The sequence below is a fragment of the Mustela nivalis genome, assembly GCF_964662115.1.
Source record: "Mustela nivalis genome assembly, chromosome: 18".
NCBI classification, from domain to species: Eukaryota; Metazoa; Chordata; class Mammalia; order Carnivora; family Mustelidae; genus Mustela; species Mustela nivalis.
The window spans coordinates 26,361,643-26,388,404 of NC_139037.1; the positions used below are offsets into that span (position 1 = coordinate 26,361,643).

A 26,762-nucleotide genomic window follows, 5' to 3' on the forward strand; every position below is an offset into this window, starting at 1 on the left:
CTACTTTTGGTTGAGACTCAGACTGAGACAAAAATATCCTTGCTCCAAGACAAACGAGAGAAGGGTGATCATAAATGGCACCTCACATGGCCATAGGCTCCAGGAACATGAAGGGGTGGAGGGGACGCTAGAGGACGGCGGTTTCACCCCTGCCTGGCCCCATCTCCAGAGGCAGCTGCTGCTTGCGGCCCACCCTGTCGATTAAATTATGACAAGCCTTTGATTGTTAGACAAATCCCAATCCCAAAGATATCCCAATGTGGAAAAAACGCACACCTTTGGATCCACGAAATACTGTAATAAGAGCCTGGACTTGCCTGTGCCCCCTGTTGCAGTTCCCAACCTGCACAACTGTACATAGCAGCTCTTAATGCCACCCTGGGACACTGGAGGACTTGGGGACCACCAGGAGGTTAGTGTTTGGGTGTTTAGGTCATATCTATGAACACCCAAGCCCCTTGAGAAATAATCCCTTTTCGATCTTTATCTGGACCAACAGTGAGTCAAGGCAGCAAAGAGGACAATGTGGCCCAGTTTGCTCCCATGGGTCATCAGATCGCTAATGGTGATACCAAGGCCCCTCAGATGGTGCTTTAGAAGGTATGGGGAAGGGCAGGGGTGGCTTCATACGAGATTCTGATTCCTGTAAGGGGTGGAAGCCACTAGGAGAAACCTCACATCTGATTTTACACAGCTCAGAGAGAGAAAGGCCCTGCTCAGTGTCACACAGCTGGGCCGAACAGAGCCAGGCCAGGGGCTCAAACCTCCTCACCCCATCCCCAGTGCTGCTTCTCCTGATGACTGTAGAAGTTCCCACCACTTGGCCCCAGGCAGACTGCACCCAGGGATTCTTGGCCCCTCCTTGTTCCAATACCCCTGAGGCTCCCGTTGCTGAGCTTGCCTCAGAAAAAGCTACGTTATTTGATTCACAAGACTTTTCCATTTTATTAGTAAAATACAAAATGGCACAGACATTGGTGATAGGGTTGGAAAAGCAAAAGGATCAACCAACACCTTCTGAAGTTCCCCCCAAAATTGTCCATGCCCATGTCCTGCTTGGGGGAACTAATCAAATCTGTGGAAGGGGGACTAGCTGCTCCCAGCTACTTTCTCACAAAAAGTAGGGGAACCCCGTCATGGGGGCCCCACCCCTTGAAGGCTCTCCCACCAACCTCAAGGAGCCCAAAAAAGTGCATTCAGACCTGCTGCCAGCCTTCTGAGCTGTCGGAAGTGCCCCACACTAGAGCCAGGCCCCAGGTCATGCCCAGTAGGGGGTGCAGGAGGGCAGGGAGGACCCACGTGGCTGCCCCGCTCTGTGGACCAGAGCTGTGTCTGCTTCCTCTAAGCATCTCTCTACGGAGTGTCACCCACCCTGGGCTGTGGGAGGCTCCCTGTGTGGAGGAGGGCAAGGGTCACCCACGGGGACCACGGAGGAAGGTGGGGTGCTGCCCCCCCAGGGACCCTGAGGGGTGAGGCCAGCAGCCAAAAAGGGAACCCTGACTCTGTGCCCACAACCTCCCTCCCCCGTGGATGGCGTGTCTTTCAGAGGTAAACATGAAACCTCAGGTTTCAGTGGTGCATTCTGATCTCGTGGAAAAATGTCCTGGAAATTCCTGGCCCTGCCTGTGGTGGGCAGGAAGGTGAGGGAAGATCCTGGAATGGGGACAGCAGTGTTTTCAGAGAGCAAGAGACGGGGAAGGGGAAGCCAGGTCACAGGAAAGAAACAGCAAACAGGGGACCCGGGCATGGGGCTGCTTCCTGCTGCCTCCCCACCCCCCGGGGGCCTTTCCCCTTGAGCACCTCAGCCTTCCTGGAGCCTCGAGGGTCCTCCCTCCTCCTCAGCCTGTCCCATGTCACTTGGGCTGTCCTCAGGTCCCTGCGAGCCTGGTGGATGCTGGGAGGGCTGCTCTCCAAGCTGGGCATGGGCCTGCTCCTCAAGCACCCCCCACCCCAGTCCCCACTCAGGGGGGCCCACGGAACTGACTCCCCCCCACAGAGCAGGACCTGCGCTTTCAGATCCCTTCCGTGCACACCCCTCGCCGCCCCCCACCCCGGCAAGGCACAGGGCCCACCAATGTGCCAGGCTCCCCAATGGGTGACGACAGGTTAAGGTGTTCTTTTGTGAGACTACAACCCGGGTGTGGGAAACCGGGTCTGGAGCAGTGAGTGAGGACCATCAGGGTACAGGTTACTGTCACACATTTGCCAAGTCTCTTTCCTTCTGCAGACGGGAAAGCAGAGGTACGAATGCTTTGCTGGGTTGGTGGCAAACCGGGCACGAGTACCCCAGCCTTCAGACGCACAGCCGAGGTTCCGCCAACGCATGGCATCGGCTGGGGAGAAGAAAACCCACCCAAGCCACCAGGTCACTTCATGTCCCCTTCCCACAATGCCTAACGGAGGGCAGAGTCTTCCCAGGAGCCGTCAGAGGGAACACCACACTAGGCTCATGCAAGAAAAGACAGGTCCCCGGCTGGGTGTGGGCTCTGTACAGGGGACTGGGGGGAGATAGCACCGCAGGTTGCCGGGGTGACTGGCGACTGCAGCGGGACCAAGAGACATGAGGAGGTCTGAGGGAGTGGGCAGAGGGGGCCTGGCCTGAGGCTCATTTGTGAGATGGGGTGACCGTGGGCCACCTGGGGACGTACCAGAGGGGCTGGGCGTTTTCCAATAAATAATTGCTCATCGGGTCTGGGACGGTGTCAAAGGGAACCTCTCACCAGCCAGCAGCAGAAGTTTCCTGACTTAGGGACATTAGGGTGAGTTGCACAGGCCACCACTTCTGTCCCCAGGGGGTCAACAGTGGTCAAGAGGGGCCTCCTAGGCTATGCCCGGGAGCCGGGAGCCATTGCGTGTGGAAGATCCTGCCTCCTTGCTCCAATCATCCCAGCTCAGGTCAGGCCCTTGGGGACCAGTGGGTGTGAGGACGGGGGACCCCAGGCAGCTGTCTGAGTCGAACAACTGGAGGCAGGCAGGTGAGCAGCTCACACCGGCACCAGGACATAGGAATTGCTGCCACAGCTCCGGGGGACATAGCGAAGCCCCTCCACCATGTCCCCTGCCAGCTTGCGGGGGCAGCCCTGGAGGCTCTGGTAGGCAAACATGGCCACCCCCAGGCAGAAGAGGAGGCCGAGGAAGGCCAGCAGCCCTACCGCCTGCCTCCGGGTAGCTGCCTGCGAGTCGGGGACAGGAGTGATGAGAACACCCAGCCTCTGGGGGTCCATGGTGGCATGGATGGGCTCCTCTGCCTTGGGGGTCCAGCTACCGGAGGCTACTGGTTCCCTGCTGGGAACCCCTTGAGAGGAGACGGGGACGGTGGAGAAACGGGGAGTGCCTTCAGGCCCCCCAAAATCATCTGTGTGAGCTGAAATAGGACCCATCTCCTCAGGCTCTAGAGGGTTCTCTGGCGTGGGATCGTTTCCCGTGATCCACACAGGTTGGCTTTCAGGGCCAACACTGTCCTCTGAAGCTCTGTGTGAAACGGTGGGGATGTGGGCAGGGGGAGCCTGGGTAGGGAGGGTCTGGGTGGAGGGGGCCTGGGTGGGGGGGGCCTGGGTGGAGGGGGTCTGGGTGGAGGGGGCCTGGGTGGAGGGGGCCGGGGTGGGGGAGGCCTGGGTGGGGGAGGTCTGGGTGGGGAGGGCCTCAGAGGCCTTTCCCTCAGTCCAGAGGCCTGACCCGGGCTTGTAGGCAGCAGAACTCTGCCAGGATGTTGCGGTGGTGAGGGCAGCAGCGTTGAAAAACTCAGTTTTCTGGGAGCCAGCTGGCGCTCCTCCATCTGGAGCCTTGGGAGTGGAGGGGAACCTGGTCCCCCAGGAATCAGCCACTCCCGCTGGCAGCTCTGGGGAAGTCCCCGAGGCGCTCTGTGTCTCCTGGCCACTGTTTTCCTGGGTGGCTTTGGGCTCTGTGACTGCAGGACTGTCCATTCCCACGGTGGCCGTGGTGGTCCTGGTCTCACCCCCACCGATCTGCATCGCGAACCTGCCGCCATCTCGAGTCGGAACAGAAGTCTGGCGATCTAGATGTGTTATGGCCCTCCGAACCCATTCCGCCTCTGGATCGGCACAGAAGATTCTGTTCTTTTTCGTCCTCAGGCTACAAGGAAGGAAAACAGGGACCCAGTGATGCCCAGATGCCACGTGGAGTAGAAGCACCGTATATAACGCTCTGCCAGAGAACAGACCCAGCTGGAAACCCGCTCCCACCACTCAGGAGCTGTAAGCTGTGAGCTGATTAGCTTCGGCTGCTTGCCTCCTCGAACTTGGGTGTCCTCACCTGAGAAATCAAGATCGCAGACCTACCTCCTGTAGGGTGACCAGCCTCCCTGGAAGAGCTGGGACTGAGCGGGGTGGGCGGTGGGTCCTCACGATATAGGATGTCTTGTGAAAGTCCCAGAAAACTGGGGCAAGCTGGTCACCCCACTTCAGTGTTATTGTCAAAAAAAAAAAAAAAATCTGTAAAGCACCTGGCTCAGAGTAACAGCCAAAAATGATAATAATGTTAATAATAATGTCTTCACCATAAGGCAGGGGGCTCTGGCCTGTATCTTCTGATTGGGGGGAGCTGTCCACTGGTGCTCCCTGCTGGCAGGTGTGTGACTGGTGAGCTGGGGGTGGGGGGCTCCTTTCTCTGGAAGGAACTGACTCAAATGTCCTCTTTCCCACTCCCTCAGTTACAGGCTGCCCGCTGGACCTCTACCTCTTAGTGTGTATCATCAGGCCAAAAGCACACTGAGTGAGCTCCGGCCACATCTATGGGGGTCCCGCTGGGACCCCGAATGCCATTCAAATCTCGAGCTTCCTCCGAAGCTGTGTGTGGCTGGCTCTGTGCCAGGAGCACAGCTCAGAGCTGACGGGAGCTTGTGCTCCACACCACTGTGTTAGGCATTTTGCCTGTTTAAACCTCCCACCCAGGAGAAGTGGCTACCATGACCATCCCCATTTTACAGATGAGAAAACCGAGGCTCAGAGAGGTCATGTGAAGGTGCATGGCTCTGGTTCGCTGGGGAAGCCAGAGAAGGGCAGGAAGCAAGCATAACCCTTCAGGGCCCCAGAGGCAAGGTGTAGCCCAGGGCGATGGCCCCCTCCCTGGGGCTTCCCACTTCCTCTTTACCTAGAAAACAGAAGCAAATACGTGGGGGAGTCTGGGGGAAGCAAGCCTCAACGGGCGAGGGGAGAGGTCAGGGCACTAGCCCCTGAACCCTCTTAGCAGCTGCACCATGGGTAGAATGAAGCACACAACTTCTTTCCTGAGCCCTGTACTTCAAGAACCTGCCGGCCACTTCCTGATGAGATGACAGGCCTAAAGGCCAGTCTGTAGACTAGCCCAAAGTCTCACGCGGATCCTGTTTCCTCCACTGTCAAGTGTGGATAATAATCTCTGCGTTTCCTATTGCAACAGCTCCCAGGCACCCTGCCAAGCTGCTTATTTGCATTATCCCCTGTCATCCTCCCAACTACCTATTTCACAGATAAGGAAACTAAGGCCCAGAGGGTAGATAACATCCACAGAGCCACCCCTGCCCCCTGTAAGGGATGAAGCCAGGATTTGCACCACATGGGGTGGAGTCAGGAGCCTGCGCTCTGCTCCGAGGCCACCGTGCTTGACATACCCAAGAAATCCAGCAGGTTCCACAGTCACCTGAAACACACCCCCTCAGTAGCTGCCCCAGGCCCCAGGCCTTTCAGGAAGCTGCTCCCAACCTTTACCCTGGGGGACAGATATTAAGGTCAGTGAAGGGCCAGGAGGCCAGGAGCAAGAGGAGCAATTTGCTGAGGCCCTTGGCAGGAGCCCAGATGAGGAAGAAGGATGTGGACGGGGATTGGCAGAGGCCCAGAGGCCAGTACCTACATGATGGCAGGCTTGCCGCAGGATTCTTGATTTCGCTGGTAGTGGTCTAGTAAGGCCACGGGGATCTCCGAGGTCATCTTGTTGCAGGTGACGCTGCATTTCTTCACACCATGGTGCTGTCCTGAGCCCACAGAGGCCCCCAGTCAGCCGGACTGTCCAGGGGCATCTGACTGTCCAGTCCCAGGCCAGCTCGTGCCAGCCACACCATCCAAGCCACGGCCGCTGCCTTGCACAGCCTGGGTCTTCAAGGCCCTTGACCTCAGCTCCCCTGCCCCCCTCCTCAGCAATCCCCTCCAAAAACAAAAAAACAACCCCCCCAACTCTTTATGCCTCAGTTTCCCCACCTGTACATGAGAGTATCTACCTCATAGGGATGTTATAAAAATGAACGAAAATGGATTCTTATTTAGGAAGCTTCTACTGCCTGGTTAGTAGTGAGGGTTTAATTTTTTAAATTATGTTGTCCTGGTTGGTCAGTTGTACAGAAAGGAGGACAAGCCTGAGAGTGACAGGGATCTGCCCGAGGTCACACAGCCAGCAAGTGAGGGAACGGGCTCTCCTACCAGGCTGGGCTCTGGTCCCTTCTGGGCCCATGGCTCTATGCACCCCCAACCCTCCCTTTACCCCGATAAGTCACCTTCTCAACTCTCACGCCCCCCAACCCTCCGCCCACCACATACACAGCCCCTTCCTCCCTGTCAGGCTGATGATATTTGTGGATTTCCCTGGGCAAGCTGGGGGGACAGAGGTCAGGAGGAGGGGGGGTGGAGATGGGGCTTGTACAAGGGGTAGGGGGCAGAGGAGGATGGCTAGGGGCCTGAGGATGGCCCGGAGCCAGACAGAAACCCCAGAACAGGATGAGGGGGGTTGACTCAACAGACAGTTGAGAACCCAGACTTTTAAAAATATTTATTTATTTATGTGAGAGAGAGAGAGAACAAGTAGGGGGAGAGGCAGAAAAATCTCAAGCAGATGCCCTGCTGAGCCTGACGAGGGGCTCAGTCTCACGGCCCTGAGATCAGGACCTGAGATCAAGAGTCGGAGGCTGAACCACCCAGGTGCCCCAAGAACCCAAATATTTCATATAAACATCTGAAGTTGTTTGCATTGCTTTTCCTCCTTCCTCCCTCCCCTAAAATGTCCAGCAAAATTTATTTGACTTGGTGTCAGCTCAAAAGGGGTATGTAAAAAATAAGGAAGAGCTTGAGTTTCAGCTCTGGGTCAAGGTCTTGGCAGCAGAAGCAAGACCTCAGAGGGTTTTGCAAATTCTAGAGGCCAGGACTTCCAGGGCAGTGGAGTCCAGAGAACTAAATGATCTTCTCCAGCCACGCAGGGCTGGGGAGGCCCCAGCTGATCCTTACTGCTTGTGCACAAGCATTTACATGGATGTGGATGTGCAAACATGCTCTGCCTTCCTGAATACAGGTGCTTGCATCACAGACACACACACACACACACACACGCACACACACACACACCTTCTAGAATGTGCCATCTCTTCTGCCATCGATTCCTCTTAGCCTCAGCCCACTCTGACTACGGAAGGGTGGATCGGGGCCTGCAGGGATCTCTGAGATCTGGGCCATCAAGGGGCAGCTCTAGAAGTTCCCATGGTAGGCAAAAGCACTCTGGTGCTTGGTGCCTGAGTCACCGGCTGCCTTTTCTCTCTGAGGAACCAGTATATGAAAGTTACCTTGCTGCCTTTCACCTGCCTTCTCCCCACCCCCGGACAGACTTTGGAAAGACTCAGCTGCGCCCTCCCATTGGCCCTACTGAACAGAGCCAGGAAGCCGCCCCTGGATTGGTCTCCAAGAGTTTTAGGTTACCTGGAGCCAGGGGGAGGCTGCCAGTGGACAGGAGGGGTGGTTACGCATGGTCAGTCTGTGCTCTCAACTCTATGTCCCAGGGTGGGGAAGGCCACTGCTCACATGCAGGGCTTTAAAGACCCACAAAGGCAGCCTGTCCCCAAAGTCCCACCCTCTGCTATGGTGCCTGCATACCCTTGGCCAGTCTCTATTCTTGGTTTTGCATGGGGAAGAGCTATGTAACTAACCTGAGGGGGTTTTTCTTTTCTGAAGTTTCTTTTCCATAATTGGAAATAATGCCTCTAGCCAGCCATTTACTGTCACATGAATTTCAGGAAGGCAGGGCCCTTGTCAGTCTTGGTATCACAGTGCTTCCCAGCACAAAGCGGATACTCAGCAAGTAGTCATTGAGTGAAATAATGTCTCATTCTACTTACCCCTTCACCTACCTCTCCATCTACGCATCCATCCACATCCATCCATCCATCCATTGGTCCGTCCATCTATCCATCCATCGGTCCATCCAACCATCCATCCATCCATCCATCCATCCATCCCTTTCCTAATTCGGCCAACACTTGTCTGAATTATCTTTGAGTATCTACAAAGACCCAGGCTCTCTTGTCCTTGACCCTGAGATCTTTCTCTCATTGGTGCTGAGCTTAGAGAGAATACTTCAATCCCAATAAACACCATCAGCTTGCAGTGTTTAGTCTGTCAACCAATTAATGCTGATGTTCCCTCTTGCCTGTGCTGGGTGCTATGAGGCATAATGAGATAGAGGTCTGTCTCTGCCCTCAGAAGCTCTCAGCCTGAAGGGCAGCCAAGACAGACCCAGAGTACCAGAGTACTTTGTACCAGAGTACCAAAGTACCAGAGCTTATCTTATTGAGTATCTACTGTGTCCTGGACTGTATACTTAGCACAGGCACAACTGCTCTCATTAATTCCCAGCGTCCCTGCAAAGGGAGTATTGCTACCTCAATTTAACTGATGCAGAAGCTGAAAATCAGAGAGATTAAATGACTTGCCCAAGGCCACACAGCTGCTTCATGGCAGATTTTGTTTTCCTCCCAGCCTCTAGGCATCCCAGTGTTCTAAACAGCCTTAAATACCAAGTAAAAACACCATGTTCCAGAATAGACCCCTAAATGTGCCGAGATTTGCACAAGGGAGAGACCACTTCCCACTGCCAATAATCAGGGGAGGCTTCTTGGTAGAAAAATCCTTTAGGCTGGACCTCAAGGGCTGGTAAGAGGCTTACAGGCAGGAGAAGACTAAAATGTTCTGGGTCTCTCAGCAAGGTGACAGAGAGAGGGCTTGAGCCATTGCTCAGGTGTGTGTCCTGGACAAGTCACTCAGATTCTCTGAGCCTCAGCTCCCTTACCTGTAAAATGGACATGATAATATCTGTTTCACAGGGGGGTTGTGAGAATAAAGATTTTTAAATATCTGGACCCTTTAAGTAGGGTTCACGCGACAGCAACACCATTGACATTTTGGACCAAATCATTCTTTGTCCTGGGAACTGTCTTGTGCACTGTACGATGGATGTTTCGCAGAATCCCTGGCTCTACCCACTAGATTTCTAAGCATCCCCCCACCAAAACTGATGGGACATCTGTAATAATAAAAATGTCTCCAGAAATTTGCCAAATGCCCCTGAGAGGCCAAATCACCCACTGAAGACCACTGCCTTCAAGATAGCCACAAGGCTCTTCTCTCGCCTCCCTCAATATCCTTTTCTCCAAGGGCCTTCCCTGACCCTTACTTAAAATCTCAACACCTCCCCTACAACCTTCTCTCTCCATTCATTTTGTTTTTAAATCACAGCCTGTTTTTCTGTTCTTTCTTTTTTTTTTTTTTCTTAAGATTTTATTTCTTTGTCAGAGAGAGAATGAGAGAGAGCCCAAACAGGGGGAGCAACAGGGAGAGGAAGAAGCAGGCTCCCCGCTGAGCAAGGAGCCTTAACGCAGGACTCATGCCAGGACCCCAGGATCATGACCTGAGCCAAAGGCAGTCACCCAACCAACTGAGCCACCCAAGCACCCCACTGCCTGTTTTTCTAAAAGACCAAATCATTTACTAATTTATTTTCTGTATTGTCTTGTCTTCCCCCAGTTGGTTCTCCACACTCTGAGGTCTGAGATCTTTACGCATCAGCCCCTCCAACAGTGCCAGGCACGTAGCTGATGTCCACTATTTGTTCAATGAATGAACAAAATGCACAAGGAAGTGCTTTGTGACACGTGAAATGATAACCAAGGAAGGAACAGAGGAATTTTTATTTAAATTCTACGGGGGCCTGAATCTGACGCTCCTGAAGTTCGCCTTCCCTGCTTTCCCCATCCGCCTCCACGGCTGATCAGGGGGCAGACTACAGTAGCTTAAAACGGATTTTTTTTTTTCCCCCTCTTTCTTGCTGGGGCTTGAGTAGGAGTGAATGCGTCAGTGCTCTGGGAGAAAATTCTCTGCTCTGACTTGTCTCTGCAGGCTGGTTATATAAAGCAGAGGAGCCTCCCGCCTCACACAGCCCCGCAAACCCACATTTGGGGACTGACGCAGCCGCCCTGCACCAGCTAGAACCCCCGCTTCCTCCACCCACCCCCCACCCCCGCACCACCACCCCAGGGCCTTGCTGGGGACCGCCCCCTCCTGCAGGGGCTCCCAAGGGGGTCTCTCAGAGCCACAAAGGACAGTGTGAGCCAAGGTGAGCCTGGCCAAGTGCCAGCAGGAGGAGGCAAAAACTGAAGCTCAGAGAGGCTGGGATAGTGTATCTTCCAGCGAAGTCGGTGACCAAGATTAGGGCACAAACCTGATATCCTAAAGCCTCAGGCTAACACACAGAGTGTCCAGGGTCCCCCTGCCCCCCCAACATCCCCTCTTCATCTTATCCTAGAAACCTTTTCCCCTGCACCCACGGCCAGGTTTCCTGTAAGTAATCCTTCTCCTACTTCCAAAATGCCTTCACAGGAGCCCCACTGCATCAGCAGCAATGACTATATTTAAATGTGCAGCACCTGGGACCAAAGAAGGCAAGACCTCACTCAGGGTCACGGCTATGGCAAAGCAACCTCCATCTGACTCTCTGTCTTTTAGTGCTATCTCCAAACATCTCTGGCTTCAGGGTTCAGACCCAGGAGCCCTTGGCCCCTTCTGCAACCCACCCCCAACCCCGACCTGCTTCCTGGCCGGCTGCTTGTTTTTTCTCCCCATAGAGGGACTCAAAAGGCAGTGTGTTCCATGGGGGGGTCCTGGAAGCTTGAGACAATTTTCATCCTCCCAGACTTGCTGTGTGCCCTGAGGCAGGCTCCTAGCCTCTCTGAGCCTCAACGTGCGAGACAGTCTGGCTCAAAAAGAGTTCTCAGAAGCTGTGTGGCCCACAGAGGTGGAGAGCACGCAGCCAGGCTCCCTCCTGCCCTCCTTGCTGTCTCTGCGTCCTCAGGCAGGTTTCTAGACCTCCCTGGGCCTCCATTTTAATCATGTCAGTGGGATGAACGCACCCTGCCCTACAGGTTCTGGGCTCTGGAGAGCCAGTATAGGGGGGTAAAGCATTTTCTGAGCTGTGCTTGGAGGAGGACAGCAGCATGTGAAGGTACAGGCAGAGAGACTGGGACTACAGACCAGAGCAACAGCAAGAAGCCCACTCCATGATCTGCAGTGACCTTGATCTCTACTGGTCCTAGGTCCCCTATTGGAAATCAGGGCAGGAGAAAACCCTGACTGTGACTTGAGACTCAGGAGTCAGGGTTTCAGGTTACACATTAACCCCGGGAAGGGAGACCCAGCCCACTGTCAGCCAGGGCCTCCCACCCAGCGCCCCGCAGGAGCCTCCTCAGCCTTCGCGGTCCCCCACCCCCCAACACCCCCTTTGTGCCTGGCACCCTTGTGCCACCCACACCACCCCTTTGAGCTGCCAAGCAGTAGCCGCCTTGCTCACTGGGCCAGGGGGCAGTCCCTGGAGATTGGAAATCTTTCTAGCGGGAGGGGCAGTCCCGAATCTGGGGTCAGGGAAGAGCCCAGCCCCCTCCACCACACTCTTCGGAAGGACCTACTGTGGACCTTACCCAGGTTGGGTCTGGGGGCCCCCTCCCCGGTATCGGGCCAGAGGGCAGGAGTGGGGCCGGAGGCTCCTCGACCTAGCTCATGCAGGAGTCCTCCCCACTCACCGGCCAGCAGCATGGTCAGATGGCAGAGGGCAGCCAGGCGGAGTAGCCACGAGAGGGGCGGAGGAGCCATGGTTCAGGGCGGGCGGAGGTCCGCGCGGGGGTCCAGGCAGGGCCGGGGCCGGTGTCTGAGCTAAGTGCTGTCCCCTCGCTGCCTGAGCTCTGTCGCTTTTTATAATGGCTTTTTATAATGGGGCTTGCTGCCTCTGCCTCCGCCTCCAGCAGGCAGGCGGGTGGGAGGGGAAAGGAAGGGAGCCAGTGTGCAGCGCTGGATTCCTCAGGATGTTGCCAAGGAACCGAGCCAGCTCAGGCTCCCGGCTCGGGCCTGTGGGGGGGGTGGGGGGGGTGGAGTCTGGACCAAGCCTGACAGCATTCAGAGAGCCTTCTCTCCCCGCATGTGCGGGGGCCACCTACCTCAGGAGCTGGCACCTGGGGCCCTAGCTCTATGTGAGCCACAAAACAGCTCTTCCCCAAAGAGCTGGCAGCCAGTGAGCCGGGAGGGATTCAGGACCCTGGAGTCTGGGTCTGACAAGCTCTCCTTTGGTCTGGAAGAAGTATTTCTCCCACATCATGAAGGACCCCCCCCCCCGCAACCTTTCCCCCTTGAAGCCCCAGCTCCTAGGGGGACCTCATTCGCCCACGTATCCCTGAGCCCAGCATGGAGCCTGGCAAAACAGTAGGGGCTCGATCCAGTCAGTCAACATTTGCTGGAAGAATGATCCAGCCCGATTTCAGAGGGACAGATGGGGAAACGGAGGCCCAGAGAGGGGGTAGGGTCACCTCAGGTCATCCAGATCATCAGGGTGGAGAACAGACTGAAGGCCCGCAGGGACGTGTACAGTTTAGGACACAGAAAAGAGCCCTGGTCTCCCGGCCTCCAGCTCCTCTACCTCTCCTTTCCACCTTTGCACCCATAGCAAGCCCTTGCTCTGGCCCCTGCAAGGCATGTCAGGACTGCCAGCCCCACCCTGGGTCACTCAGGGCCTCACAATTTGTTCTTGACTCCGCAGGCACCCTAGGGAAGTCCTGCCTCTTCTGGGGGCCTCAGTTCCCCATCTGCACAGGAGGGAGTTGGGCTCCCCCACTGGGGAGGCAGAGCTCTGCAGCTCTGACTTCTCAGCTCCTTTCCTTGTTACAGGTCTCTCGTTCCCCCTGCCCCCCCTCCACCACAGGACCAGGCAAGACCAGCCAGTTCCCACCAGACCCGGGGATTCGCCTGCAGGGGTTGCGACAGACAGCACAGCCCGCTTTCACGGCCGCCTTCCCCAAAGACAGTGGCCACAATCCCTGAGACTCCAGAAGACTCAGCAGTCGCCTAGCCCAGTCTAGTGCCCGTGTTAACCATGAACCACCACTCCCATCTAGGTGTCTATGGCAACACGCCAGCCGGAAACCAGTGTGCCTGTATGCCGCTGCTCCAGGCTATGGAGCCAACTGGTTTAGAGCTCCCCAAGGCCAAAGGCTCCCTCTCTAACCCAGCACCAGAGACCTACCTGGGGCATGGAGGTGGGAGGCTGGACACTCCTTCTTGATGGGGAGGAATAGCCCTGGCATGGGCCAGTTGTATTCAGGCTCAGGGAATCCATCCCAGCCCATGCAAATATAAAGCAGGTGACCTTCACATTGCCGTTGTCCAGCCCCTCATCCTATATCTGGGAAAACTGAGGCTCAGAGAGGGACAAGATGTGATAACACCTGCAGTCCAAGGTTCTTTCTGCTCTGTCCACGGAGGCAGGAGCAGATGGAGAAGGGGGCAGAGGGAAGGGGAGAATGAAGAGAGGGAGGAAGGGAAGGGAAGGGAAGGGAAGGGAAGGGAAGGGAAGGGAAGGGAAGGGAAGGGGTGAGAAGTGGGAGAAGAAGGGACAAGGGACAGAAGGGGATGGGGAGAGGAAGGCAGAAGAGGCAAGGGACAAGTCCTGGGAAGCCCCGCACTTCATGAGGCCAAGAGCCAGCTCCGGCAGGGATTTGGAGGGTTAAACCCTTATTCCTCTGGCCCCAAACTCTGCTCCAAAGAAGTCTAGAAGTTCAGAAAGCAGGAGCTTTGGAATCCGATGGTCCTGGCTCTGGCACTGCTGTGTGACCTTGGGCAGCTTCCCTACCTCTCGGAGTTCACACTTACTCTGAGACAGGCACTATTGGAAGTGCGTTGTGTGATTAACTTGAGTCACTATGACCTGGCGTGAGAACGAAACACCACTATCATGGCCCGTTTTATGGATGGGGAAACTGAGGAACACAAGAGTTAGGTAATTTTCTGAGGATCGCCAGCCAAGAAGTGGGGGAGCCCGAGTTTGCCCCAGCCTGCTGGCCTTGGAGTCTGAGTTCATGACCAGGAGTCTATACCACCTCCCTCCATCCCCACTGTGAGGACGGCTGAGAACGAAGTGAGTTGATGCCAAGAAGATGTCAAAACACCAAGTACAGCTCTGCTTTTCCTTGTGCAGCCCTTGGGGACATCCCCTACCCTCTTCTGGCCCAGCACCCCACATCCCTCCCCTGCAAAATTGGAACAGTCAGACACATTCTCTTATCAAGGCATCAAGAACTGAGTTTAGATGATTCAGTTTGGCCATGGTAACTAGGCTTTTAGATCAGTCAAGACCTGGAGGCAAACGTGACCCCACCACTTAGAAGAATCACCTTTGGCAAGTTATTTAACTTCTCTGAGCCTCAGCTTCCCCATCTGTAGAATGGGATGCTAATAGCCACGTCACCAGCTCACTCACTGGGGGAGTTCATAAAAGGAATGACTTTCATAGTGCCGGCTCGCAGGGGCCATTAGTGTTTGCCATTAAGCCCCACTGTGTGCCTGGCGCCATGGTGAGACCGGGGACCCTTCAAAGGCAGATACTTCGGTTCTCGCTCTAACGAACCCCAGCTCAACAGGAGAGAGAAGTCCTACCAGAGACTCTGAGGCTGGGAGAGGGAGAGAGGCCTTTCTTCTTATCCAGGAATCAAGGAAAGCAGGAGTGAAAGATGACGTTTTGATGCAAAGAAGGGCAGACTTTTGCTTTCTTTTATGCTATTGTCTTGAAAATTCTAAACCGAGGTGTCCGGGTGGCTCAGTCAGTTAAGCGTCTGGCTCTTGATTTCAGCTCAGGTCAAGATCTCAGGGTCCTGAGGTTAGCCACCCCCTCCCCTGGTCAGGCTTCATGCCGGGTGTGGAGCCTGCTTGAGATTCTCTCTCTCTCTCTTTCTCCCTCTGTCCCTGCTCATGCGCGAGCCCTCTTTCTCCAAAAAAATTAAGAAATAAAAATAAGTTTTTAAAATGATAAACAATAAAGAAGAAGGAATGCAACAAACACCTTTCATATCTCTGGCACCTAAACTCAATGAAATGCATTTTCCCATATTTGCTTCATTTGTGGAGGGGTTTTTGTCTTCTTGGTTTTGGTTTTTTGGGTTTTTTTTTTTGGCCAAGCCATTTCAAAGTGAATTATGAGTGTCTGAAACTTTGCCCCTAAATCTTTTAGCATGTATTTCCATAGTATGAAGACGCGCTCTCTCACATAAATATACTATTATCCCACCTAACAAAATTAACAATAATTCCTATACGTCATGCCACATCCAGTTAATAATTAATTTTCTCCACTGTCCCCTAGATGTACTTTATAGCTTCACCTTCTTTGTGTGTCCTTCCCTGCCCTCCTCCTCTCTTACTTTTATTTTTTGAACCAGGATCCAGTCTGAGCTTTATGCCTTGCAGATTGTATTTCTTTTTTTCTTTTTGGTCTACAGCAGACCCCCTGCTCATTTTTCATGGCATTGACTTTCTAAAGAGTTTCAAGACTGTCTTTTTTTTTTTTTTTTTTTTTGGTCCCAGATGTATTAAAGATATTAAAGCACAACAGAAGAGATTTAACTGTTAGGAAAAGACTGTTGTCTTATACACTGTTCTCATTCTTAATTTATATAAATGGCTTTCTTGTGACATCATCCAAGTCATTCCCCTAACCTGTGCTCTTCCTGTAAACCGGAGTTAGATCTACAGACTCGATTAGACCCCGGCTACATATACTTGGCAAGAACCTGGTATGAGTAATATTGTGTAGTTCGCGGTGCACCTTACATCAACCACGGCAAACAGGTTGATGGTGGGTTGATGCACAGCCAACCCTAGATCTCTGGGTGGAGAAGGGTCAGCCCCCTTGTGATTTGTAAGTAACCTGCCCTGTGTAGATGGGCTGGATTTTGACATACTGTTCCAGGCACAGGGCAAACCCAACCTACCTTTAACCAAGGTAAAAAGGGAATGGGGAATGGTCTGATGCTATGGGCTCTGAGGGAGGCTGTCATTGGATACCTGGAACCTGGAGTAAGGAACCAGAGTCCTGTTAAGGGGCCGAGGGGAGCTGGGGAGGTTCTGGGCTGAGGACTAATGAGAGCAACAATCAGAACAACCCTGGGCAGCAGGACAAAGCGTTTCCTCGGGCACTTAGTAGAGAGCAGGGGTTGGGGCATCTCCGCCCACACCTTCCTTGGGCAATCTGCCAGCCTGCCTGGGTGCCCCAGGGAGTAGGCAAGTCTGCATATTCTTGTGGAACGTGAGGGACTCCCCTAGCCCTTGAAGCAGAACAGAAACAGCTTTGGGGAGCACGGTAGAGCCCCCAGGACACTCCTGTGGGGCCCTAGGACGGAAAGAGGGACAGGGTGACCAGTGAGATGGCCACCTCATCCCAGAACCCCCCTGGGGGAACCGTCCTTCCTAATTCTTCCCCGCTTCACCCCACACTGCTCAGCTCACCTCTTTGGTCCATAAGGAGAGCTGCTCACATGCACTTGGCCCTCCTCCCTGTCTGTGCACCTGCCTGGCCATACCCTCTTTTATACTGTGGTAAAATATCTGTATCATGAAATTTACTCTTTGATCATTTCTAAGTGTTCAGTTCAGTGACATGGAGTACATTCCAGCATGTGCAACCATCGCCATCAACTGTCTTTAGAAGTTTATCATCTTGCCAAACTGAACCGCGGGACCCATCAAATCATTAACTGCCACATCCCCCTTCCCCTGGCAGCTGCCAGTCTGCGTTCTGTCTCTGAGACTTTCCCTACTCTAGGAATCAGACAGTGTTTGTCTTTCTGTGACCTCCTTAGTTCACAAATCATCAGGGCTCACCCGTATTGAAGCAGGTGCCAGCATCTCTTTCCTTTTTAGGGCTGAATAATATTCCGTCATACATGTACACCACGTTTTGCTTCTCCATTCACCAGTCAGACACTCAGGTTGTTTCCACCTTTTGGTTATCGTGGAGAATGTCGCTGTGAACACAGATGTACAAATGTCTCATTAAATCCCCGCCTTCTATTCTTTCCTGTTTATCCTCAGGAATGAGATTCTGGGGTCACATGGTAATTCTACCCTTAATTTTTTGAGGAACCGCCGTTCTGTTTTCCACAGTGACTGCCCCCACTTTACCTTCTCTCCAATAGGCAAAGGTTGCCATTTTTCCGAACCCTTGTCAATCTTGTCTTTCTTTATTTTCAAGTCATCCCTATACCTAGCACGGGGCTTGAACTTACAGCCGGGATCAAGAGCCATGCTCCTCACACCAGTAGATTGAATTTAAATAAAAATAAATAAAATTTAAAAAAAGACGAAGGGAAATAAAACTTTTTTTGTCTTTTTTAGAATAGCTTCACATCATAATGGTTTTTTTTTTTTTTTTAAGATTTTATTTATTTATTTGACAGAGAGAGAGATCACAAGTAGGCAGAGTCAGGCAGAGGCGGGGGGGAAACAGCTCCCTACTCAGCAGGGATGCTGAGGCAGATGTGGGGCTTGATCCCAGGACCCCGGGATCACGACCTAAACCAAAGGCAGTGGCTTAATCCACTGAGCCACCCAGGCGCCCCACATGGTAATGATTTTGATTCGCACTCTCCTGATGATGAGGGATATGGAACCTCTTCACATGTGCTTGTTGGCCATTTGAATATCTTCTTCGGAGAAATACATATTCAAGCCTCTGCCCGTTTTGTTTTCTTATCTGCTTGGATCCTCACCACCTTGTGCACGGATACCTGCTTTTATCGCCCTCAATTCACGGAGCGAAAGATTGAGGCTCACAGGGACCAAGCCGCTTGCTCCAGACACCAGTCAGTGAGAGTTCCTGCAATTGTCTGAATCCATGACGCGTGCCCTTCCCAATGATTGTCCCTGCCTCCCAGACAGGTGCTCTTGGTGTCTGAAGCCACTGCCCTAGAAATACCTTCATAAGAGGGGTGCCTGGGTGGCTCAGTGGGTTAAAGCCTTTGCCTTCAGGTCAGGTCATGATCTCAGGGTCCTGGGATCAAGTCCCGCATCAGGCTCTCTGCTCAGCAGGGAGCCTGCTTCTCTGCCTGCTTGTGATCTCTGTCTGTCAAATAAATAAAACCTTTAAAAAAAAGAGAGAGAGAGAGAGAGAGAGAGGAAGAAATATCTTCCTAAGAGCCAAATCTAAAATGAAGCAAAGGTCACCAATGCCAATGTGTCTGTGGAGCGATGTTTAAATTGACCTAATAAAGACGTCCCAAGGACAGAGGAATCCTTTTCTGTTGTTTTGGCAGAAAGAGCTATGTCTAGTCCAGGAAACTGGGCTCATTTGAGAGTCCAGAGGAATCAGCACCACAGGAACTAAATGCTCCCCATACTCACTCCCTCTTCTCAGACACATGGCTTGGCTCTACTTCCCAGCATCCCTTGGGGCCAGGGTGGCCGCATGACTGAGTTCTGCCAACAGCAGGTGAACAGAAGCCAGGAGCCCCGTTCCCGGCCTGGCTCCCACCAGCCTCATCCTCCTGGAGAGGAGTCCAAGTCCTGGAGGAGGGCGGGGCCGTGAGAAGGAAAGAGCCTGGGTCCCTGAATGACCACATGGAAGGTCACCCACAGAATGGTGTCGGATGTCACGGGAGAAGAAAAAAGCTCGTATGGAAATGAAGACTGAGATCCTGGGACTACTTATTGTAGGAAGCAGACTTTCCTGAGTAATACGCTCTCCTCCTCCTCTGTGCTGATGCTTCAAGGGGGAGGGTTGAGGTTGGGTTATTGAATCCGTGACCGACAAATGAATAAATGAATGAATATGCGGCCTAAAGCTCTAGACTTGGGGACTGAATGAGTGACTTCATCAGATCCTCCCAACAAGAGGCTCGGCAGGGGCCTGGTCTGTCGGACAAATGTCTGGGATTTGGCACCTCCACAGCTACTCCCTGGGTCCTCATGTCTAGTCCTGGCTCCCCATCGCCTCACAGGGTGACCTTGGGCAGGCCAGCTCACACATCAGTAACATCAAGGGCTTCCCCGTTGGGAGTGAGCGGGTGACGGTGCCCCCCTGCCCCACCTTACCAGGCCAGCGAATGCCAAGGAAGCAAGCAGATATTGTTGTAGAGGATTTATTTTTTTCAGAAGGCCTGAGGGACAAGGTCAGGACAGGAAGGGAGGGGAAATCCCAGGATGCTAGAGGGCCCTATGCATGGGCCGGGGGTAGGTTAGCATTTTATTTCCCGTGTCCTGGACCTAACCCCACAGCCCCCACAGAGAATGGTATTCTCATTCTCAAGTGAGGCTCAGAGAGGTTCAACGGTCTCAGAATTCCAGAGCAATGACCTCCCTCCTGCGCTGCCCCAGGCCACCTCAGAAAGAAACAAGCCGCGTGTAAAGTTTCTTTCTTTTGTCTGGTGAATCTGTGGTCCCCAAGAAAGTGCAGATAAACCCCAAATCCCAGTCCTTATGCTGACCCCTGCCACCCAAGAATAATCTTCACCCAAGGCTCTTCCATTTAACTATGCCTGCACACTCCCAGGACTAGAAAAGTTCCCCCTTGTCCCCCTCCCACATAGTTCCTAAAATTCCTCCATTCATTCAGTTGGCCCCTTAAACATTTCCCCTCTTTTCTTATAGAAATATAGCTAGAGCTTGTTAATACCAAGCCAAGTGTAGTCATTCACACCATAGTGAAAATTAAGTTACTGGTTATTAGGGAAAAGAGAGAGGGAAAGTGGGAGGACTCTGAAGAGGTCAGGCCTGGGTGTTGGAGGTTTAAGGAGCAGTCAAGACTAGAGGGAAACAGGAAGAGTAAACGGACCCAACACAAAACTGAAATGGGGATGAAAGGTGAATCTGGGCAAATTTGAGGCTTCACAATTGACTCAGCTGGCTGCTTTCTAGATGCACTTGAGTCTCTGTATTCATGTGTGAGGGTCTTTGGGAGGTGGGAGTTGGGAGCTGGGAGAGGAATATTACTTTTATTAATTCAGTCTATAGCCATTCGTTGAGCCCTGATTCTGAGCCAGGCCCCGTGCTCTGCACTCGGTGTTAGAAGCCAGGAGACAAAGTAACTCTGGCATGGGACCTTGGTCCAGCCAGTGGGGCTGGAGGGCAAGCCCCCAAGTCCTGAGAATTCTGGGCAGACTGCAATCAGGGCTGTTAAGAGAGGGCAGAGGGTCAGGGGACATCTGAAAAAACAAAAACCAAAATAAAACTCAATTGCTGGCTGCTTGGGCTGTGCAATGCCTTAGAGGGCCGGGAGGGTTGGATACGTGCAGGTGATGGGAAGACATTCTGGGCATTGGGAGCAGCCTAGAGAAAGACCTGGATAGCATATGTACAGCATGAGTTTGGAAAACAGGGAGCTGGAGTCCAACATGCGCGAAGGGAAGTGAGGCAGGGCTGGAGACAGGTGTCAGGCTCCCCAGCTTTCACCAGAGCCTGGGGCAATGGGGAGCTGTGGAAGGGTTTTTGAGCCAGGGAGTAACTGAGCAGGACTGTGGCCTCTCTGGCTGTGGTGGGGTAGAGGATGGGTTGGAGGCATAAGAGGGGAGATGAGGGACAGTGTGGAGGCTCGTCTGAGTGTGACAGCTTCAGGGACAGAGATAAAAGATGGTGGAGAGATTCGTTGGCACAGGCTTGTGTTGGGGAACAGCTGTGATGGCGGGGAGGTGGGGCTCTGTGAGCCTTCCCGGAGGAGCCAAGGCCACGGTCCTCAGGGCAGGGCCCTTCCTCATGCGCTCAGTTTCTGGAGAATCTTTTTCACCCAGGGCATTCTGGGGTCAGCACAGATCTCCCGGTCCTTGACAGTTAGGAAGCTGGAAGGAGGAGGGAATGAGGGAGCATTAGCACGCAGCAAGGATGCTACAACTCTTCTCAGGAAGCTTAGCATTTATGAGTCACTTACGGTATGTAGAGATGCCCACCATACAGAGTCGCTTAGCATTTATGTGGCCCTGCCCCAGGCAGAAGTACTTGCTACATAGAGTGTCTCAATTCTTATGAGGCCCCTGCTGTATGTAAACACACTTCTTGGGCACCTGGGTGGCTCAGTGGGTTAAGCCGCTGCCTTCGGCTCGGGTCATGATCTCAGGGTCCTGGGATCGAGTCCCGCATCTGGCTCTCTGCTCAGCGGGGAGCCTGCTTCCTCCTCTTTCTCGCTCTGCCTGCCTCTCTGCCTACTTGTGATCTCTCTCTGTCAAATAAATAAATAAAATCTTCAAAAAAAAAAAAAAAACACACTTCTTCACGGGGAGAGGAGGATACAGAGGCTAGGACTTCCCAGACTCTCAGTTCCTCAGCCCCAGGCTTGAGTGCCAGGTCAGGTCAGGCAATAAAATGCCCAGGAGTCTCACAACCATTGCTCACATCACCTTGGGGGAGAGGATTGGGTAGTAACCCAGGAACTTTGGAGCCTGCTCATCTGGGTTAAAATCCTAGCTCTACCATTGCTGGCAAGTCCCTCAGTTACCACATCTGTAAAATGGGGATGATAATCATGGTCCTTGAATGAAGATTAGATGAGTTAATACAAACTGATGGGCTCAGAGCAGCTCCCAACAGAGAGGAACTGAACTCTTCACAATGATTTTCTTCATAAATCCTATGGGGCCCTATTATTCTACCCATTTCATAGGTGAGGAAAGTGAGGCCCAAGAGGGTAAAGCAGCTTGCCTGAGTGCCAGAGCTGGTAAGATCTGATTCACTATGCCCCCTAGAAGCCCAAAGCACAGAGAAGAGAGGTAGGCACTGACCCAAGATCACACAGCAATCGCAGGCTAAGTCTCCCACCCTCACAGCCATTGTTGGCAGAAATGGACTTAAAGCTGGCTAGAGGTCAAGGACATGCCCACAGCCCTACTCCCTTCCTGCCTCTCAAGAGCCTGTCCATAGGGCCTAAAGCTCCAAGCTCCCCTACTTCTCAGACCTGCCCCCACCCCACAGACAACCAGTGAACAGAAAGAATAAAGAAGGCAGCAATGTTGATGTTGGCCACGTGGGCAGCCTGCCCTGGCTGCTGTGTGACACTGAAAAAGACTCAGCCCCCCTCTGAAACTCCATCTCCGCATTTGTCAGGACATTCTTTCTAGAGTGCCTTCTGGCTCAAACTCCAATAATCACGTGTGCTGTCTTTTACTGAACATCTTTATAGGCCAGGGACCAAGCATTACACGTTTCACTTACTATTACCATGCCCTGTGCCGCTCAGGAGGTTCCACAACCTCTCTGTGCCCCTGGCCTTGCCTGGCAAAAGGTGATCAGAACAGCACCTACAACATAGGGTTGTTTCAAGGATTAAATGAGTTCAAATTTATAAAGCGGTTGTAAGTGCCTAGCATTTAGCGAGCACTCTTTACAGATTTGATAAATAAAAATAAATGAAGGAGGGCTGTCTGGCTGACTCAGTGGGTGGAACGTGCGACTCTTGATCTCAGGTTTGTGAGTTCGAGCCCCGCATTAAGTGGAAAGATTACCTAAAAGTCAAATCCTTAAAAAAAAAAAGAAAAGAAAGTGGGGGCACCTGGGTGTTTCAGTTGTTAAGCATCTCTACCTTCAGCTCAGGTCATGATCCCAGGGACCTAGGATCAAGCCCTACATCTCCGCAGAGCAGGGAGCCTGCTTCTCCCTCTCTCTCTCTCCCTGCTTGTATTCCCTCTCTCACTATGTCTCTCTCAAATAAATAAATCTTTTAAAAAAAAAAAAAAAGCCTTGGGACGCCTTGGTGGCTCAGTTGGTTAGGCCACTGCCTTCGGCTCAGGTCATGATCCCGGGGTCCTGGGATTGAGTCCCGCATCGGGCTCCTTGCCCGGCAGGGAGCCTGCTTCTCTCTCCTCCTCTGCCTGCCACTCTGCCTGCTTGTGCACTATCACGCTCTCGCTCTCTCTCTCTCTCTCTGACAAATAAATAAATAAATAAAATCTTTAAAAAAAAAAAGCCTTAAAAAACAAATTGATAGATAGATAGATAGATAGATAGATAAATGTGATCGCTCCTGTTCTACTGATGGGGAAACTGAGTTTCAGCGTTGAAGTGACACAAACCCACTTCAGCCCTCTTTGTTATTCACCCACAGACTCCTGTGAGGGATGGAAGATGGGTGTGGAGGAGGAAGGTGAGAAGATGATGGAGCCCCAAAGGGGGTCATGAGGCCCCAGGCCCAGACACCCCCACTGAGCGAGTTGACAGGTAGCAGCCTGTAGGGGCGGCCCCAGGGACAGGCCACCTCATGCGACCAGTGGCAGGTGCAGGCCCCAGGCTCCCGGCCAAGGAAAAGGAAGCAAAGACATGGAGAGACAAAGGCAAAGGAGAACAAAAACCTCAGGAGAAAACCCTGAGCGGGGACCCAGGAGTTCTGATTCGAGCCTGGCAGCCTCGAGCAAATCACTCCCCCCACCCAACTCCTTGCACCTGTTTCTCCATCTGCAAAATGCAGATGACCACACGCCTTGTAGGAAGGCTGTGGGGCGACCTGAGTTCACACAGGAATGCTCAGAACCGTGCCCGGTTGCCTGGCCGTGGGACACTCTCTGTCGGCTTTGTACTCCTCGGGGAGCAATGGGCTGCCTCAGATAACTCCCAGGGCGCTGGGGAGGATTCCAGATGCTTCTGCTAGGAGCATCGCTGCTGACTCAGAGGCTCTGGGCACACTGCCGGCACGCTGCTCCCCACGCTACAGCTCCGCACGGCCCACGCGAGCTCTGCCGTGCAGACAGACAGCCGGCGCCTGGTTCATTCAGATCTGCACCCTGGGGACCCGGCGCGCCACCCAGCACCTGGCGGGCACCCTATTAGATTTGTCGAATGACCACAGGATTTCTTTTCTGAGCCATTTCAAGGACAGATTGTACGTTCCCCCATCCCTGGGTCTGTCCCCCGCCCCCCCACATCTCCCAGACCCTCCTGGGCCAAACCCACCGGGCTCTCCAAGGCCAGGCCCTGCCTCCCCAGCTCCACACTCACACCACGCCAGGCCTCCGGCACGAGTCTGAAGTCCAGTAGAAAAACCTGATCATGCGCAGAGGCAGAGGATGACGGAAGTACTCCCGGCAGCAGACGCTGTCTTCCACGTTGGTGCCATAAGGACCTGGAGGAGAAGGTTCCCCAGCTGGGCATAGGCAGGTCACCCATGGCCCCAACCTCTGAGCCAGCACTTCTGTTCTCACGTGGAAGGTTGGTGCCAGGGGGACTCTGGACCCTCAAAGTCCCCAGGCTCAGGGTCTCTGAAGGGCCCAGTCTGCGTAGGTCGGCTCCAAGGAGAGGGACTTACAGTGACTGAGAATCAGTGAAGCCCTAGGCTTCTAGGTGGGACCCGAGACTCTGCACAGGAAGGAGCCCAGCTGTCCAAGGTGAGGCCCGTGCACCGGCACCATCAGCAGCACCTGGGGGCTTGTTGGGAATGCCCAGCGCCCGGCGCCCGGCCCCAGCCCCGCTGGGTCAGACGTGCATTTTGAGTCAGATGAGTTCCCAGGCAATGGCAGAGGTCGGCTTCACCTCACACCTACTCTAACCTTCGAGGTGTACGTGGGGGAAGCTGAAGCCCAGAGAGGGGGATGTCTTACCCGGAGTCACACAGCATGACTCTGGTGAGTCAGGATAAGGGCTCAGGCGGAGTCCAATGGTGCAGACCTGGGTTCAAGTCTTGCTCTGCCCTGTTACCAGGTCACCCTGGGCAAGTCCCTCTAGCCTCCCCCAACCAGAAGGGTGATAACAGTACCAAATCGATGGGGACTTCGAAGAGTTCCCAGGAACCCCCAAACTTGAGTAAAAGAAGGTAGGGACTCAGTGTCGAGGGCAGGCTCTGGAGCACATGAGGTGATAGGAGAGCAGGACCCGCTTTCCAAGGGAATATCCCTTACCCCAGCTCCTGCCTTTTCCCATCTCAGACGGCCCCATTTGGTGGCTCCTTCTCCACACCCCAAGGGTCCTATGCTTGAGTTCTCTGGTTTCCAGAGGACCCCAGGCCATGCCCAGCACAAACCCCCAACCCAGCTGAGACAGATCCTAGACTCCATGCCTTTGAGACTACACATTTCACAGATGCATAAACTGAGGCCCAGAGAAGCAACATGACTAGCCCAGAGCCAGAAGTGAACTAGAGTCATTTTCTCTCAGTCTGGTGCTCTTTCTGCTTCATGAGGAAGAGACCGCAGTGTCTGATCCTGGCCTCTGCAGGGAGTCCTCCCTCTCCCCAGCCTTACCTGCCTCAGTTGTTTGAAGTATCAGAGCAAGAAAGACAAGGGCAGCCAGGAGTGGAGTCTTCAGGCTGGCCATGCTCTGGTCCTTTGTGTCCCAGTCCAGGTGTCTGTAATCACCGGATGACAGGGAGGTCTGGTATTTAAACACTTGCTACACCCACAAGCTTCAGACACTCTTAGTCACCGGTGGGCTCAGAATCTCTGACATTCACATTATGAAAGAAGAACTCCCGCTTCCTCCAAATAAAAGGAAATTCTCTGTGGCTGGGAACAGCTCAGAGGGGACCCCCTATCTGCCCTCCCCTTGGAGTCTCAAGAGACTTGCAAAATCCCCCGTCAGCTGGGTTTAGAGGCCTGTGCTCTCCAGCGTCCACTGACTTGATGGCCTTCACCATGTCACTGGATGTCTTTGAGGATCAGTTTGCCCATCTGGAAATGGGGGAGATGGTTTCACAGCCCTACCTATTTACCTCCATGGTTGTTTGTAAGGCAGTGAGGATGTGGGCAGGGGCTGACCGGTCCTAAATCCTCACCTTGTAGCCTTAATGATCTTCATCACTGATGTCTCCTCAGAAGGAGAGGCCTGAGAACGCACGGGGCTGGTTTCTGCGCCCTGCATCAGCCTCTTCTGCCGCTTCTCCCCAAATCCCAACTTGGGCCAATGCATGATCCCTTCAACAGTTGCAAAGAGCTTCCACACATTTCCCTCCTGCCTGTTCTTCCTTCCCAGCTGTCTCCGGTCTCTTCCTCATCCACCCCCTTCTCGATCTCTCACCATATCCCACTGACTACTTCCTACATTTCTCTTGAATCTGTCCCCTCCCTTCCAGTCCCATGGTCCCTGCCTAGTCCAGGCCACCCTCACCCCGGGCCAGCTTCAGCCCTCAATCCCTTCTTGGGGTGGCTGGAGTGGCCCAGATTCAAAGCTGCACGGGCCTCTCTCCTGCTTCAAAACCTGCTGTGACCTTTGACCTGAGGGCAGAGCCCAAGCCCCTAACTGTGGCCTTCAAGGCCTCCTTCCCAGACACGCTCCCTCCCACACTGGCCTCCCTCCTCCGAGGGATCACACCACAGTCCTCACACTTCCTCAAAGAGCTCTGCACTCTGTCCTTGGGCATCAATGCCCTTTTTACTTCTCTACCGCATAAACTCCTACTCATGCATTAAGAGCCATGTGAAATGTCACCTACTAGGTAAGCACACCCCCTCAGGACTTGAAAGTTCTGCAGGATGACCTAGAACATGGCCCTGGGCAGACGATGTCAAGTTTTCCCTTTCTCAGACCCCTTCCCAGAAGCCAAACTCCATGCTCTTGGAAGACAAGGGTCTGCTTATGTCTGTCTTGGCATTCCCAGTGTCTACTGAGAGTGGGGTCCCCAGTGGACGCTCCGGACACATGCAACGAAGGAGGAAACTGAGGCTCAGAGAATAAGGTCACACAACCAGTCAGTGACTGAGCCAGCCTAGAAATTCAGGACCCAGAACTACATTTGCAAAG

The 26,762-nt window shown here is 53.5% G+C and overlaps 2 protein-coding genes across 2 annotated transcripts; both read right to left on the minus strand.

The window, feature by feature from the left end:
• Positions 1 to 920: 920 nt before the first annotated feature.
• CX3CL1 (C-X3-C motif chemokine ligand 1) lies at positions 921 to 12,090 on the minus strand. Its single transcript, XM_082712432.1, has 3 exons — positions 11,822 to 12,090; positions 5,848 to 5,968; positions 921 to 4,092 (listed from the first exon to the last, which is right to left on the minus strand). The coding sequence occupies exons 1-3, from the start codon at positions 11,889 to 11,891 to the stop codon at positions 2,985 to 2,987; spliced, it is 1,299 nt and encodes a 432-aa protein (XP_082568558.1). The 5' UTR covers positions 11,892 to 12,090; the 3' UTR covers positions 921 to 2,984.
• A 7,089-nt stretch (positions 12,091 to 19,179) lies between these two features.
• Positions 19,180 to 25,463, minus strand: CCL22 (C-C motif chemokine ligand 22). The gene is made up of 3 exons (XM_082712489.1): positions 25,268 to 25,463; positions 24,030 to 24,153; positions 19,180 to 20,887 (listed from the first exon to the last, which is right to left on the minus strand). Exons 1-3 carry the CDS (start codon positions 25,338 to 25,340, stop codon positions 20,803 to 20,805), a joined length of 282 nt encoding a protein of 93 aa, XP_082568615.1. The 5' UTR covers positions 25,341 to 25,463; the 3' UTR covers positions 19,180 to 20,802.
• Positions 25,464 to 26,762: the final 1,299 nt, after the last annotated feature.

Coding starts and splice junctions, on each gene's coding strand:
- CX3CL1 (XM_082712432.1), bottom strand. CDS start 11,891: ATGGCTCCTCCGCCCCTCTCGTGGCTACTCCGCCTGGCTGCCCTCTGC. Junction 5,969..11,821: donor TCTGACCATGCTGCTGGCCG/GTGAGTGGGGAG, acceptor CTGTGGGCTCAG/GACAGCACCATGGTGTGAAG. Junction 4,093..5,847: donor TGCGGCAAGCCTGCCATCAT/GTAGGTACTGGC, acceptor CCTTCCTTGTAG/CCTGAGGACGAAAAAGAACA.
- CCL22 (XM_082712489.1), bottom strand. CDS start 25,340: ATGGCCAGCCTGAAGACTCCACTCCTGGCTGCCCTTGTCTTTCTTGCT. Junction 24,154..25,267: donor ACTTCAAACAACTGAGGCAG/GTAAGGCTGGGG, acceptor CTTCTCCTCCAG/GTCCTTATGGCACCAACGTG. Junction 20,888..24,029: donor TGCCGGAGGCCTGGCGTGGT/GTGAGTGTGGAG, acceptor TCCTCCTTCCAG/CTTCCTAACTGTCAAGGACC.